The following is a 16,253-nucleotide window of genomic DNA, read 5'->3' as shown; positions in this document are numbered from 1 at the left end:
AACGGATTCAGCCCGTAGGCTGTAGTCTGCCGACCCTGCAATTAAACAAATTTTTAAAGAAGGTATAGTTTGACATGGTGTAACACATAACAGTTATTCCTTCTTAAGTAAACATAATCAAACTTCTTCAGGTTTATTAAATGAAATGACAATTTCATTTGTTATATATCATTTTCAGAATTCTTTATCATACACTGCTATGTTAGTTGTGTGCACGGAGATGCTTAATATTTTAATAAAGACCAGATCTAGGTTTCCTATTAATAGGTCTAGCACTGAAGGAGCTAAATAAAGGATGTACTCCACTGAGTGACCTTCCTCTGACCTCAAAATAAACTTAGTTCAGCATAAAAACAAAAAGGCAAAGAAACAATAAGCATCTGGGGCTCTCAATTTTCAAATCTAACTTTACCTAGAAATTCACAGTGTCAAAATATTTTTAAAATATTCCTCCTTTTGCCATATTTTGAAACAATTTAAATTGCTTCTAGTTATATTTTTCTGATCAGCCTTTGAGCACATTTGCTGACTTGACTGATTTGGCATTATCTAATCACTCATCAGGTAATTTCAGAAAATCTAGGTATTCAAGAATCAAGGTATAAAATGAGTAAAATCATCTGGCTTAGAATTTGTGTATGATTTCTTTAATTTGACAACTTACCAACTTTAGATAAAATGAAAAAGTTAATTATCTAGTTTAAGAGGTATACACGTTATAAATAATTTAAAAGTAAAAAGGTACAAACTTCCAGTTATAAAATAAGTAAGTCACAAGGATGTAATGTACAACATGGTGACTATAGTTAATAATACTGTATTGCGTATTTGAAAGTTGGTAAAAGAACGAATCTTTAAAGTCCTCATATCACAAGAAAAAAAATATATTGTAACTATGCACGGTGATAAAGTGGCGCCTGGGTGGCTCAGTCGGTTAAGCGTCTGCCTTCAGCTGCAGTCCTGATCCCAGGGCCCTGGGATCAAGCCCCGCATCAGGCTCGATCCCAGGGCCCTGGGATCAAGCCCCGCATCAGGCTCTCTGTTCAGCAGGGAGCCTGCTTCCCCCTCTCCCTCTGCCTACTGTTCTGCCTACTTGTGCTCTGTCAAATAAATAAATAAAATCTTTAAAAAAACAAAAACAAAAAACTATGTGTGGTGATGGATGTTAACTAGACTTATTGTGGTGATCATTTCACAATACATAAATATCAAATCATTACGCTATACATCTGAAACTAATATAATGTTACATGTCAACTGTATATTGATAAAAAATAAAAATAACTTGGCGTGCCCGCGTGGTTCAGTCAGTTGAGCATCGGACTCATGGTTTTGGCTCAGGTCATGTTCTCAGAGTCCTAGGATCGGGCCCCACATCGGGAGCCTCCCTGCTCAGTGGAGGGAGTCTGCTTGTCTTCCCCTTTCTCTGCCCCACCCCCCCCAACTTGCACTCTCTCTAGAAATAAATAAATCTTTAAAAATAAAAATAACTTAATTAAAGGCTGTCAGGTTTAATTTAATTACATGATTTTCAAACCTCACTAAATTAATTCAAAAAGAACTACCAGGGGGCGCCTGGGTAGCGCAGTCGTTAAAAAGCGTCTGCCTTCGGCTCAGGGCGTGATCCCGGCGTGCTGGGATCGAGTCCCACATCGGGCTCCTCCGCTATGAGCCTGCTTCTTCCTTTCCCACTCCCCCTGCTGTGTTCCCTCTCTTGCTGGCTGTCTCTCTGTCACATAAATAAATAAAATCTTTAAAAAAAAAAAAAAAAAAAAAAAAAAAAAAGAACTACCAGATTTGGAACCTAGAAAGAAAGAAATTTTAGATTTTTTACCCTGGACTTAGCATAAGTAAGACCAAAATCGGCACCACTGAAAAACTGAAATAACATAAGTGACATGGTAAACGATAAAACAAACACATCTTAACATCAGACACTTTTAAAAGGGCAAGAGCCTGGGTTAATTGTAATTAGCCTGCATGGGTTATTTTTATCACGGTGCCCTGCCATGAGCAACAAGAACGCCTGCCCAGAGTTCAGGAGTTTCCTCACTGCACCGCTGGGTAATACAGAAAGCAATTTCTCCGAGTGAGAGCACTCACAGAGCGCCAGCCCAGACCAGTGCAGGCCATCACCTGACCACAACTTACCCGAGGGTGTTGCCTGCCAGCCTGCCCAGAGTCTCAGAACCTGAGAGAAACCATGGGGAGTCACTTGTCCTCCCGGGCCTCGATGTCCTCCCCGCCCCCGAGTTGCTGTTCAACTTTGACCTGGGAAAAAAACAGAAGGTACAACAGTCACAGAACAGTCCCAAACTCGCTAGGCACAAGCCTGGGACTCCCGGCCTCACTACTCTGCAAGTGACTGTGCTGAAACACCAGCCTCGCTCTTCTCCGACTGCTTCTCCTAGAATGTGTCCTTCCTGTCAAAGAGCAAGCCTAACAGCTTACAGCCTCCTAGCAATCCAGCACTCCCTCCTGGTTCAAAGCGTTTGCATGGCTTAACTGCAAACGAATTACTCTTTAGATTTTTTAAAGTAATCATGCTTTCCTTAGAGGCAGGCAACTGAAATTCATCATACGTTATCTAGCAATGCTTTTTTATATGTAATCATTTATAAAGAACCACAATTTTAAAGACCCTTGTCAATTTCAAACTGAGTTACTTGATTTGGAAACACTAAAAAGGAAAAAACACGAAGCGCCTGGCTGGCTCAGTCGGTAAAGCATGTGACTCAGTCTGGGGGGTCCTGAGTTCAAGACCCACATTGGATATAGGTATTACTTTAAAAAGGGTGGGGAAGGGGACCTGGCTGGCTCAGTTGGTACAGCATGTGACTCTTGATCTCAGGGTTGTGAGTTCAAGCCCCACACTGGGTATAGAGATTACTTAAAAATAAAATCTTGGGGAAAAGAAAAAAAAAAAAGATCTAAAAAGACATTTCAATCAAAGAACAGATCTGACTTGGGACCTACCACATACATAAATCATTCTCTGATAACTCAATTGCTGTTAAGTGACCGACTTCTCTGCTATTTTCAATACTAGTATTTTAACTATAAATCACTGCTTGCAGAAAAATTAAAATCAAACTACGAGATAACCATTTCACTATTTTAAGTGCCTCATTTTCTACAATGCCTTTTTTTAAACTTGAAGGCTATCAAAATCAAAACACGGTTTAATATAATACCTTTTAAGAGTTAAATATTTATTAAATGGAAAGGGCATTAATGTCTTACCCATCGTTATTATCAGGTTTGCCCAATTCCAATCTGTCTGGCTGTACTGAAAAACCGATCCTGCAAACTCTACCATCCTAAAAGCCAAGAAAATAGAAGAAATCGCCAGAGTAAAAATGTGTATTAAAATACGAATGTATTCAATAAACAGATTATGTCACCATCGATGTCAATACAGAAGACGACAAATAAGTTCCTTTCCAGAATGCACTCATGCCTGACGTGGGGAAGTATATTTTACGTTACATTATCAGGATGCCAGTGAAAATAATTTAAAGTATCTCTAACAGAATTCAGAGTAAGGAAATGACTGGGTATCAGGAACTTCTCCAGTACTATGGTTTCAAGCTGTAGTAAATCACTGAAGCTTTCTCTGAGACAGAGAATGTACACAGTAAGTAAATGGAACTGGGTGATCTCTGAAATAACTCTTCCAAGAAACTTCTATTTTGCCTGGTTAAAAAGGAAGATACATGATAATACATGACTGTATTTTAAGTCCCTTTTCATTTCTGTATCTTACAGTGAACAATTTACCTCAAGAAGAAAGGCAGCATGATTTGGTCCTACCACACACTGTTTGATAGTAGCCTGTTCCAATACATTCAAAGGGGGGTGGCTAAGGAATAAAAAAGTCAAACAAAATTATTTTTTAAATGGCAAATACATTCTAGGGTTGGTATGTTTGTTTTTATCTGATTAACCAAAGGTAAAAAGAGCTGGCCAAACCTGTTTTTAAAAATTAATATTTACATATCACAATAAGCAATAATTGAAAAATATTAATTATGATATTCTTACAGTGACTGTATGTCCTTGGTATGCCAGATTTTTTAAAAATCAGTATGAATAGAACCTATTATTCAAACGAACCCAACTCATAAAAAGTTGATAGATTAAAATATTCCTGGGAGCTTCTGCCTAAATAATTTTTCCTAATAAAGAAAAAATGCTCTTTTCAGAAAATTTAAAATATCTTAAAACTCTTACCTGTTTAAATTGTATTTGTTCAGTTTTTCGGAAACTTCCCGTAACCTTTAAAAACAAAATGAAATATGAATAAACCACATGTATAAAGTATTTTCAAACAAAATAGTTCTGATAGGTACTTGTATCATTATTTGGTGATTTCTAACGGTAGTATACAAAAAATCTGCTATGGCAAGAATGTCTTTTATATTATCTTTGATTTTTGTCCCAACAAATATCCCTGGTCAACTCTACAATTCCCTTCCCTCACCACCCCATTAGCAACTTTGATAATAATATTAGTCCCATTTTACAGATGAGGAAACTGAGGCTCCTGGTATTTATAATACACAAAGTGGCAACAGAACTGGTAATTGAACCAACACCAACGGAAGGCACTTGTTAAACACTGTGTTATATATGCCAGAAGAGATCCTTAAATGTGCATGTGTACCATAAAATGAAGATACTGGAGTAGCATAAATCTATTAAGAATTTAACATTAATGGGGCAGGAAATAGCCTGAAAGCCTAATTGACTTAAGACACAGTTTCAAGTTCCTGAAGGGCCTTCTGACACAAAACTATACAAATTAAAACCTCCATGCCCGTATCTATAAAACAAGGATAACACCTCCCCCATTTCTACAAGAGTATCAAATATGCTTCAGAAAGTCTCAAAGGGCTGCATAACTGAAATATATTAGTTCATATTATCAATTATGATTTGGCTGTTTATCTCAAGAAAACAGCCTTGGATTAATACAAAATATTATAATACTCATTTAAACCAGACACTTTGGTCAACTTAAGGAACTCATTTTATAATGTAAAGATGTAATCAAATGCAGAGACTGTTAAGAGTTTGAGTCTATCAAGTTACCAAAACAACTGTCTGGTCTTTCAAAATTTTTTCATAAATAATTCTCTTAAAAATAAAAAGAGAATTTTAGAAAGCAATAGAAAAAAATTAAAATATTAAATCCACAGGAAATTCCATGGGGGTGCCTGGGTGGCTCAGTCGGTTAAGCGTCTGCCTTCGTCTCAGGTCATGATCGTGGGGTCCTAGAATCAAGCCCCACATTGGGCTCCCTGCTCAGTGGGGAGTCTGCTTCTCCCTCTCCCTCTGCCTGCAGCTCCCCCTGCTTGTGCGTGCGATGCACTCTCGCTCTGTCAAATAAAATCTTTTTTAAAAAAACTTTTTAAATAGGAAATTCCATGAATTCTGCTTTCTGAAAAGTGACAAAAATACAAAAAATCAAATTTCAATCATTTGTACTAACAGATGAAAGTGCTATACATACTCCAAAAATAAATCACAGCTTAAAGCCACTTTAGGATTCAAAGCTGCCATAAATCATATATTATATATATATGGGCAAATGACCTAATTATTTCAGTAAGAGATTCTAGTAGGACACAACTGTCTCTCAACTTTATTTTATCCTTATAAATTCTATCCTCTGTTTAATGTTGAGGAGGCACCTTTCAAACACTAACATATACACAGTTACTTTCCAATTCTGAATCTTACTCCTAAGCAAAAATAACTTTAAAATGATGCCATACTTAATTTCTCTCCCACTCATTAGTGACTTTATTCTCATTCCTAAAGAACAGAACCTGACCATGTGTGAACTGGCCTCCCATAAAATACATTTTCATTTTGTTGCCTGGTGTTGCATTTACTTTCATTAACAAAAATGTATTTTCCTTAGCCTATAAAGTCAAGTCTTTCCACCAAATCCCAGTTTGCTCATTTACAAGGCACATTTCTGGATTCCGAGAAAAGATAAAATGCCATAAGAGTAATGCACTGTGTGGGATTCATGAGCTCTAGAGAAGGCCAACTAGAAAATGGGGGTCAAATAAACTGGGAGGCTCCACACAACAGCCTTCAGAATCCTGGAGCAAAGGCAGGAGGAGAGCTGGAGAGAGAAGGCTAAGAAAGGTTTACTTCCCCAAAACCATAGTAGTACTCCAAGAAGGGACATTTTTCCTGCACACAACTAAACCATTCATTCCCATTCCTTTCTCTTCGCCCAACATGGTCTTGAGAGCTTTCACAAAGTATACAGTTGTGGGGAGGGGAGGGGCGGGCGGATAAATATATTTGTCAAAGCTTTTTTAAAACTGGGCAATAACGTTGATTAAAAATTAAATGCTGCTTTCATGCCTTCCATTGCACCTAAACAGTATTTATGACACTAAAATAAGCTTTTTGAAAGCATCAAAACGCTAAAAGTATGAAGTCAAGAACTGGACAGCAAATCTCAGGCCACTAGGGGACAGAGGAAATGGTCACTCCCATCAATTCAATTTTCTGATCTTAAAAATCATGGTGGACTCTTAACCACATCTGAAATATACACCCATTTGTACTGGAAACAATGCCCAATGGGTAACAAGAAATCTGGAGCTTACTCCCAGCTCATCTAGTACCAACCGGGCTCATTTGAGCCTATTAAGCTTCAGGTTCTCATCTATGTAAGGGAAGATTAATAGTCATCTGTGGTTCTTTTTAGTCCTGGAATTCTTATGAATGTTTGAAAAGCAAACAGATCAGCGGGGATACATATAGAATGTTTATATGGGATTAGCACTTACTGTCATATTCAATTTCATCTAACCCATCTGAAACTTTCATATTCAAACTGATTTTACACGGTCATTTAGGATTGTTTTCCCAAATACCAAATTTTTTTAATTTCTTAAATTCAATTCCCCAAGTTTACACAAAATATATCATGCTTGCAAATCTCAAAACAGTTATCAGGACTAAATTGGCCCCCTAAGCATAAATCCCAGACAATAGTGACAAAAAACCCACAAATAAGAAACCATAAAATAACAAGTATGTAGCTCCCCCTTTACCATTAGAGTCCTCAGCAGACACGGAAACCACAGAATCGCTGCATATGAAGATCACATTCAATTACTAAGTTACTGAATGTCTTCACGTAATTATAAGCCACTCGTCTACTTTAAAGGATCTTTCCCCAAAAGCTTACAATGCTTAAAGTCATTAACTATTATTTCCTCTAGTAGCAACATGAACAAAAGTCTCCCTTGTTTTTAAAATAAAAGGAAAACTCCCCTAGAACTCACCAAATTCCATTTCAGAATAAATCTTTACATGTGGTTGTGATGGAAAACAATTTTAAGAGTACAGCATAACATAACAAAATAACCTCATAACTCAGCATTTAATCTCATTCAGGGACAGGTAGGAAAGCCTTTGTGAGGTGGCTGTAACACACAATGGATAGGTTAGCAATAAGCTTCTGACAATCCTTAGTACTCCTACACCAAAGATTTATTCTATATTCCAATTCAATAACCTATTTCATTCCTTTAAATTTACAGGACTTTTACAGATCCAGGGACCGGATTTTTTTTTCTTAAAGCACCTAGGGTAACAGCAAACTAATGTTTAAAAAGAGACAAGAAATCAAAGTATAACCTGCTGGAATCTAACATGTTTCGCCGCTGCCCTAAAAATCCCCTATAAGTCCAGTCTCCTTTTTCCCAAATTTAACATTATAATTTCAAAGATAATTCATCCTCTCACCGATCCTCAGTTGGGAATAGCATCATGCGGGTCCGTTAGTCTTAGAATTCTCTGTCTACCCATCACATACCACACCTGCATGTTAACACATACATACCCCTAAACTGAATGAAACCTGACGGATTTCTAGCTGTATTTCTAAAATGAAAAAAATTTAGGTACATTTAGATCCCAAAAAGGCTTCACTTCTCCAGGACATAGAGACATTCCTGACACCCCACCTTCTACAAGACGAAGGTCTTAGCATATATGGAAGTGTAAGCCCGGGTACCCCCACCCACCCAGCCATGTTTCATGTTTAGTAGCAATCACCTTAACGGGGAAAAAGTGACAAAATCTGCCACCAGTTCATTTCTTCCAGTCTCATTCCTGCTTATTTCAGGCCCAGCTCAAATGTTACCTCCTCCATGAATCTGTCCTGACAGCCCTACTTTTCTTCCTACAGAAGTCGACAGCTTCTCCCTCCTAGAGGACCTTCGTGCCTACTCTGCATTCACTTGTTTCCGTCTGAACTGGCTCCAGAGCCAGGGAGGACAGGCGAAAACAACCCCCTTCCCCACTCTTACACGACTTCGGCTACAGCTGCAACAGCGAACAATGCAGAATACTCGCGTACAATCCACTTCAGAGGAAGAACAGGTTCCTGATCCAATCTCAACAAAACTAACTCCCCAAGTCTTCCACCTCAAACTGAAGTTTAAAACAGGTTAAGAAAAGTACGAACATACAGGTTTCTTTTAGGATAGTTGCCCATATTAGCTCTTATAAGCAGACCAGTTAACATAAAGAAAATATTTAATAACTCACCACTTACCCAATCATATTAGCAACCTGCCTTTAAAGTGACCTCACTCCAACCTCTACTTAGCCATCCTCGGAATAAAACTTTCACATACCCGTATCATTTAATTTTGGAGGAAAGGGCTTACTAACCCATACAAAGGAACAACAGCCAGCGGTAAAGGTTACCTACGACGCTACATCACACACTCAAAACCCGTGCCCAGGTTGTTTTCTTGTAGAAAAGAAATACTGTAAGAATACTTCTGGCATCTCCCCAAAAGGAAACTCTAAATCTTTATTAAAGCCTAAAACTCAAGAAGCAGTGAACTTTTTTTTTTTTTTTCTTCAAGCAACGATGTTGCTAGATGGACGGCAGAGACAGGAGTCAAACTTAAGGTCTTTTCTGCTATGTCACCCTGCACTTCCCTAAGGACAGGCACTCAGTCCGTAACTTCCGCATTGTTCCTTCAGACAAATGTCACGCCATACTACACACGGCCACCTCTGAACTCTGCGTGTCAGCTGTTCAACATTCAGTACAACGTGTCAGTCCATCAATAAGTTCCAGCAATCGTGCGGCGGTCCCACTGGCACTGGGAGAAGAGGCTTTGCTTCGGGCAAAGCTGCAGAGGCTATTTTCAAACGGTCATTCCCTGTGCCAGCATCTAGTAGGCACATTCCCAGCCCCACCAGATAAATGAACTCTGGTGCTGCCTTACTCAATCCAGCCCGGAGAGCATCCAACCCCGAACCCCTTTCCACACAGTCCTGGGGCAAGCCGACAGCAAACCACCTGAGGCGTGTTTACGGGGAAGCGTCGTTAGGAGGTGCTGGGGAGAAAGGGGTCAACCGAGTCTTCTCAGGCTACACTGGGGATCTGTTTTTCTAGGAAGGGGATAAAACCTGTCTTGCTACCTACCCAACTCTGTGTTATGACTTAAATATTAAGAGCTACCTTGACCCATGGGACTGAGGATGGCTGGCAAGAACCTGGAAAGATTAGGGCTGTCTTGGCAGGCAAGAAGCACCAACACATCAGGGATAATTCTCTCCATCTCTGTGATTATGACTCATTGGAGGTCTGAAATTTGACTTCAAGACGTCCAACCTTCAGATACATTTTTTGAAATCCATCTTGTACTGCTTCTATCTGAATGTACCCCTGATCATGGGTTCCCCAGTTTCGGGATTTCCAGAACAGTAAATGGGAGTGGAGCTGGATGAATAATGAGAGAAGCAAGGTAGCTATACGGACAACACACACGTTAAAAAAAATCACTACACCTCATTTTCACAGCAAAAATGTAAGGAGGCCATAATCTTAGAGTAATAGAAACTAAATAAATTTAGCTGTATTAGAAACTCTTATTTTGTCCTTAATTTTTCTCATGTCACAGCTGACTACAGAAAACTTCGAAGTTTAACACTAAGTAACCAAGGAATAAGGTTACGGCAAAGGCCAAAGAGAGACTAAAAATTTACCAGAAACAAAAGATTTTAGGCTTCAAGAACACAGAGACCATTTAGTTTATTTCTTTGTATCTCCTATAAAAGGGTTTTCTCTAAAAGTAAATCAAAATCTCTGGATGCACACTTTTCACCTCCCCAAATATTCCTTAAGAGTCTTCCCAAAAGCCTCCCTTCTTGACCCCTCATAATGTACTTCAAAATTTTAAATTTTATCTGAGAACCACTTTACACTCTTAAAAATTAAGGACCCCAGGGGCACCAGGTGGCTCAGTCAGTTAAGCGGCTTCCTTCAGCTTAGGTTATGATCCTGGGGTCCTGAGACTGAGCCCCACATAGGAGCCTATTTCTCCCTCTCTCTGCCCCCCCAACTTGTACTCTCTCCAAATAAATAAAATCTTTTAAAAAATTGAGGACCCCAAAATGCTTTTGTTTATGGGGGTCACAAACACTGATATTTATAATATTAAGTACCAAGAAATTTTTTGAATATTTCTTACAAAAATAATAAACTCATTACACAGACAAAAATTACCTTATGGAAAGTAACTGTTTTCCCAAAAACTATTCCTGATGGGGGACCGTTTGACATTTTTGCAGACCTCTTTGTTATCGGTCTTAATATAAGACAGCCAGATGCTCAGCCCTGCTCTGCATTCAGCGTGTCACAGTACACTGTTCTGGCTGAAGTCTGCGAGAAGAGCTGGCCCTATATAAATCACTTGCGGGAAAAGGGAGCGATATTTCACTACCCCTTACAGATCACTGTAGATTTTCTTTGATATTACACCAAAACTTGACAAGTGATTCTTCCTTAAAGGCTGGGGGCAATGTGAAATCTGCGGAATCCTATCAAATCTTTTGCCCATGTGCAAGTCTGTAACAGCATGTGCTGGTCATATGGAAAATAATGGCTTTGCTGACTTACGCAGATCTTCAAAATCATGTCTGTTTAACTCACAATGATGGATACAAATTTCCCAAAATTCTAATTTTTGCTCGAAAGCTTAATTTTATCACTGGCAACAAACAACCTCAGTTGTTTTCCTTCAAGTGACAGGCTCACTATGGTCATTTTTGAGAAAACATCTGTCAAATACCCAAGTCTTTTCAGTAAAATAAGTGTTCCTGAAGAAAGCAGCTAGCTCAGCTTGCATCTAAAACAACTGCGGAAGTGTTTTTCTTCAAGACAGCCAAGGTTCTTTTCATTTTGTCATACTGCATATTAAAGTGACGTATACCCAAAGGTTAAGATTTAATAAAATTAGTATTTTTACCACTTCATCAAAGACACCCTTGAGTGAAAACTATCTTTTCCTGCAAGTGCAAAAAAGTGAAGAATACAATAATTTTCAATACAGTTTGGTGCCACTACTTTGATGTGTGCTAAGAAGCCAATATTTTACCTGCCGTTGCTTTTGAACAAGAGCACAAATTTCAGAACAGTGAAAAAGACAAAGTCTCAGTATTATTACGAAGACAGTTTTTCTTAAAAGATTTTATTTATTTATCTGAGAGAGCAAGACAGAGAAGGCGTGCGAGCGGGGGGAGGCCGATGGAGAAGGAGAAGACGACCTCCCACTGAGCAGAAAGCCAACATGGGGCTCGATCCTAGGACCCAGGATCATGACCAGAGCTGAAGCCAGACACTTAACGGACTGAGCCACCCAGACGCCCCTATTATGAAGGTAGTTTTGACCTTAGAGCCCATGAGAAGGTCTTGGAGATCCAGAGCCTGCAGACCACCCTCAGAATGGCAGTCCTCTCTTCTAAAATGCACCGGAGGCGGGGGTGGGGGGGAGGCAGCAGATAAAAGTAATTAAAAAAAATACACAGTGCCATTAAAGCAGCCAATGCTAAGTCAATGTTGGAAAAAATAAGTAATCGTTCATTCATCTTACTAATACAGCCACTATGTCAACCAAAATAATGATATACTTTTAAAATAGCTTTAAAATTACGGATAGTCTTTGATACTACACCAAAACTCAGCAAGTGACAGTTTCTTAAAGGTTGGCTGCAATGTGGAGTCTGAAACCCTATCAATGAACTTTCCATATTGTTTTATACTAAAACCTGCCGGTTTGCCCTGTACTCTGAATAAATCATCTACCCATGTATGATTCTGTTTAGATAGAAAATGGCACCACAGGGACGCCTGGGTGGCTCAGCTGGTTAAGTGTCTGCCTTCGTTTGGCTCAGGTCATGATCCCAGGGTCCTGGGATCGAGTCCCCCATCGGGCTCCTTGCTCAGTGGGGAGCCTACTTCTCTCTGTCCCTCTGCTGCTCTAGCTGCCGCTCCTCCGGCTTGTGTTCGCGCTGTCAAATAAATAAACAAAATCTTTAAAATAAATAAATAAATAAAATGGCACCATAAAGTAGCATGAAGCAGCATAAAGCATATTAATATTTTTAGTAGTGTCTCCCTGATAGTATTAAAATCCCATGAAAGACATTAAGTGACTATAACTGACTTAACCAGTGGTTTTCTATTTACTTAAGAGAGACAGAGAGAGAGAGAGAGAGAGAACACAAGCAGGGAGGAGGAGAGAGGGAGAAGGAGAAGCAGGCTCCCCGCTGAGCAGGGAGCCCAATGCAGGGCTCAATCCCAGGAGCCTGGGATCATGACCTAAGCCGAAAGGCAGCCGCTTGACTGACTGAGCCCCGCAGGCGCCCTCCTACCAGGGGTTTCAACAGATGAAGAGAGGCACTGGGGGTAAGGATACAGAAGAGCCTCTTTTAAGATCTGTACGCAAAAGCTGCAGTTAATTACTAAAAGGGGGCAGGAGGAGCCTCAAGATGTCACAAACTGCCAGCCTACAGATATACACATGATACTGAATCACACGGCATTTTAAATTTTTTAAAGATTTTTAAAAATTCTTGGCCAACATTTAAACTTGGGAGAATTTTGCACAGAATTTCAGGTTTTTAGCTTCTTTTGAAAAATGAGATCGAGCAACTGCCCTTCTGTTCCCGTATGGTGACGAGAGGTACCCTAACCTAGAGGTCCTTGGCACCTGCAGGCACCTGGGTTGAGGCCAGCGATATGGAATACTCCTCCCATCCCCTTAAAAAGGTATCTGGCTTGGTGAAGAGGAATCTGCTCAGTTTTATAATTCAAATCTCAGCACGTACAGTGATCCCTAATATATCTTTGCTCAGCCATAAGTCATAAGCACATTTTATTTCTTTAAATTGACTTTACAATTTCTAAAATAGTGGTCTGACTTTTCTCACTTTTTGCCTACCCAAAGAGATCTAAGCCTAGCAGCAAACATCTGACTTTACTATTAAAAGACCCCAAATCACACAAATGACGGCTTTTATAGAGGGAAAATCCATCTGTCAGCTTCCTGAATGACAATTATAGGTAGGAACTATATATACATACTTCATGCTTATGGAGATGACAAATGCTAGTTTATATAATGTGTTCACTTTAAGTAAATGATAAAGGACATCCACCTTCACGATGCATTCAAGACCAAAAAGAAAAGAAGTTTCTAAATAATACTATAAATTCATGAAATGATACACATTTTTTTAAATGGGAAATTCTTTAAATTATTTCCCCTAAAATGGTTTTCAGTTGAAACTGTTAAAAGAGTTCTATAAAATTAAAATAAGAAAATTCATTTTACAGAAATGCTCTGTAAACCAGCACAGGAAAAAAAAAAAAAAATGGCATCCCACTCACAAATAATTTCTTCCCCTAACCTGGAAAATATCCTGCTTACAAACTCCTATATAGTGTCATAAATAACATTTTTCCTAATAAAATGAAATGGAGACCAAAATCTCAAACTCCTGTGCCATTTGAAAAGCCAAATACATCTCTCAGAAACTAAATGCCGAACACAACAAAATGAGTCATTTTCCTTTAAAGCCAAAATACCATGTTATTTTCAGCTCCATTCAAAACAGGAAAAGGGAAACACACATGCCAAATGGACAAGAAATTTGGTAGAAAAAGATACAAGATATGGCCTTTATACATTACTTCTTCTTGACAATTTCTTAAGTCCTTCTGCCTAATTCCATCTTGGTAAGAGTAAGACTATACACACATACAGGAATGGAAGTATGCTAACAGGATGAGAAGCCTTCTTTTGAGCTACCATCCAAAAAGGGTTGCTAGCATCCAGCCAAAAATTCAAGAGGAAATTCTTGGTTTTCTTCACCCTTAGGCCATATCTGCACTCTGAATATCTGCAACATCACTCATTAAAGTATCTGCCAGATGCAGATAATGTATTCAAATCATTAGAATCCCAATTTCAACTCTATATACAAATCGAACGTGTCATGAGAAAACTGATACTCGTCCTAGTACAACTACGGCCATTTGGCAAGTTACACGATCCTTGAGATAGACTTGTAAACTGAAGTAAAACACCTGTAATGAAACCCAACTTTCCCACAGAAACAAGACAATTAGGTTATATTCCTAACCAAGGAATCTTGATAACATTAACATCAAAGATAAAACTGCAGTTTTACTGCTTTTGAAATGGTCATTTTACATTCCTGAGCCACCATTCCACCCGCCCTAGGGACCACAGCTGCAGTCTCGTGAGGGGCACAGGGCTGGCAAAGAATGAGCTGTGGTGTCAGACAAACCAACCTGGGTCTGACTCCATCCCTGCCATTAGCTGGCTCTAGAACCCTGGGCAAGCTTACTCAAACCTCCCAGAACTTGGAAGGTCTTTTGGTCTGTTAAAATGGGGATAAAGCCACTTGTCTGGTAGTGCTGCCACAAGGATTAAAGGGAATTCTGTGATGTACCTCGGAACGAGCCAAGCACTTAAAAGCTCAATAAATGACAGCCGTCCACATCACTGAACTATATTTATATTCTTCATCCCCAGACAGCTTGCTATATTTTGCTGCTCAAATCCACCAAGTTCTGGCTTAACTGGTTGCCAAACTAAACAGGGCCCAATTCAAACCCTGAGATCAAGGGTAGGAACCTGAGGATCCAGGGAATGGCATCCAGGGAATGAGAGCTAAGTCCGGGAATTCCTGGTATGAGAAATCTGTACATGCACAATAATTCCTGTTTCTTGTGCAAGGGTTCTTATTTCACAAAGCACGAGAGATTCCTCTTCTCGCCTCTACTACCTCTCTAATCTCATCTTTTCACTCTTCCAGAGCATTCTATACTCCAAACATCACTACACTCTCCCATTTCCCTAACTAGGTTAATCTCATCAACGACTCTCACTTTCTGAGTACATCTATTCCCTCAGCCTACAGTAACCAGACCCCACTGCCTCCTATACACCTAGCTACTAGGCCCTCTAGGCCAGGCCGAAACAGCCTGTGGGGAACCTTAACTCCCCATTCACTCCCGGCTAACCTAGGCCTTTCTCTGAGTCCCACTTTATACCTGGGCACACTTCCTCCAGAGCACTTCTCATGATGTAACTACTTGTTTGATGAAATATTTGTCTCTTTCACCGCCTAACAAATTCTAAGAAGGCAAGAAACATGTTTTACTAACTTCTAAATCCCTACGACCTGGCACATAGTAAATCCTTCTGAACCATGTGCCGATGGACAGGCGGCTGAACAAAGGAATGGACATTCATACCTCTTGGCTCCAAGTCCTCACTACCTCAAAATGATGGATTCATAGCTATTTTTAAAGATTTTTAGATGTTCTCTTATGTGACCGATATTATGAGACTACGTTTTTTAAAATACACCAAAGGAATATTGTCCTACAAAATATCCCCTGGAGGCTCTGACCTAATTCAAATGCCCCTGCAATACCATGAGAAACTCTGACACTCCTTCAAGATTCATCTACAGAAAGAGTTTACCGAGCAGTGAGGAAAACCACGCAGTACTTCACAGCCTGGGATACTCTCTCAGTACCTTCCACCTAGAGGAGGGGCTCTTTTCCCTCCTTCCCCCCTCTATAGTTTACTCTGGGTTGATGTTAGGGAAAGGGGCTGAAGGGGCCCGAAGGAAGTTGGAAGCAAAAGGAAGAGAGAAAGAGGGCTCACCAGGAAGCAACAGTACAGATAAAAGTCCTGTTTAGGTACCTGAAATCAGTAACATGAGTCTAACAGGCTAAGTGCCTTAAAATGCAAACTAGAGAAAGTCTGGTCACTGGACATCAATTGGCAAGTAATCCAATAGAATATTCTAACATGTAATGTGGTATCAAAATAGGAAGAATCAGATATATGTGTCCATATTTTTTGTCTGGT

At 39.5% G+C, this 16,253-nt stretch overlaps 1 protein-coding gene across 2 annotated transcripts in view; it reads right to left on the bottom strand.

Annotated features, from left to right (window-relative positions):
* UBR5 (ubiquitin protein ligase E3 component n-recognin 5) overlaps positions 1–16,253 on the bottom strand; it is a 134,503-nt gene that overhangs the window by 88,176 nt on the left and 30,074 nt on the right. For both annotated transcript variants that reach the window (XM_087864682.1, XM_045805836.2), the window contains exons 2-5: positions 4,234–4,278; positions 3,781–3,862; positions 3,244–3,320; positions 2,152–2,271 (exon numbers count right to left, since the gene is read on the bottom strand). In XM_087864682.1, the coding sequence (XP_087720808.1) occupies positions 2,152–2,271; positions 3,244–3,320; positions 3,781–3,862; positions 4,234–4,278 (324 nt within the window). The remainder of the gene's footprint in view (positions 1–2,151; positions 2,272–3,243; positions 3,321–3,780; positions 3,863–4,233; positions 4,279–16,253) is intronic.

This window comes from Ursus americanus, chromosome 9 (genome assembly GCF_024610735.1).
Source record: "Ursus americanus isolate L20-20 chromosome 9, mUrsAme1.1.p, whole genome shotgun sequence".
Taxonomy (NCBI): domain Eukaryota; kingdom Metazoa; phylum Chordata; class Mammalia; order Carnivora; family Ursidae; genus Ursus; species Ursus americanus.
The sequence above is the reverse complement of the archived record's forward strand: the minus strand, read 5'-3'. Positions and strand labels throughout refer to the sequence as shown.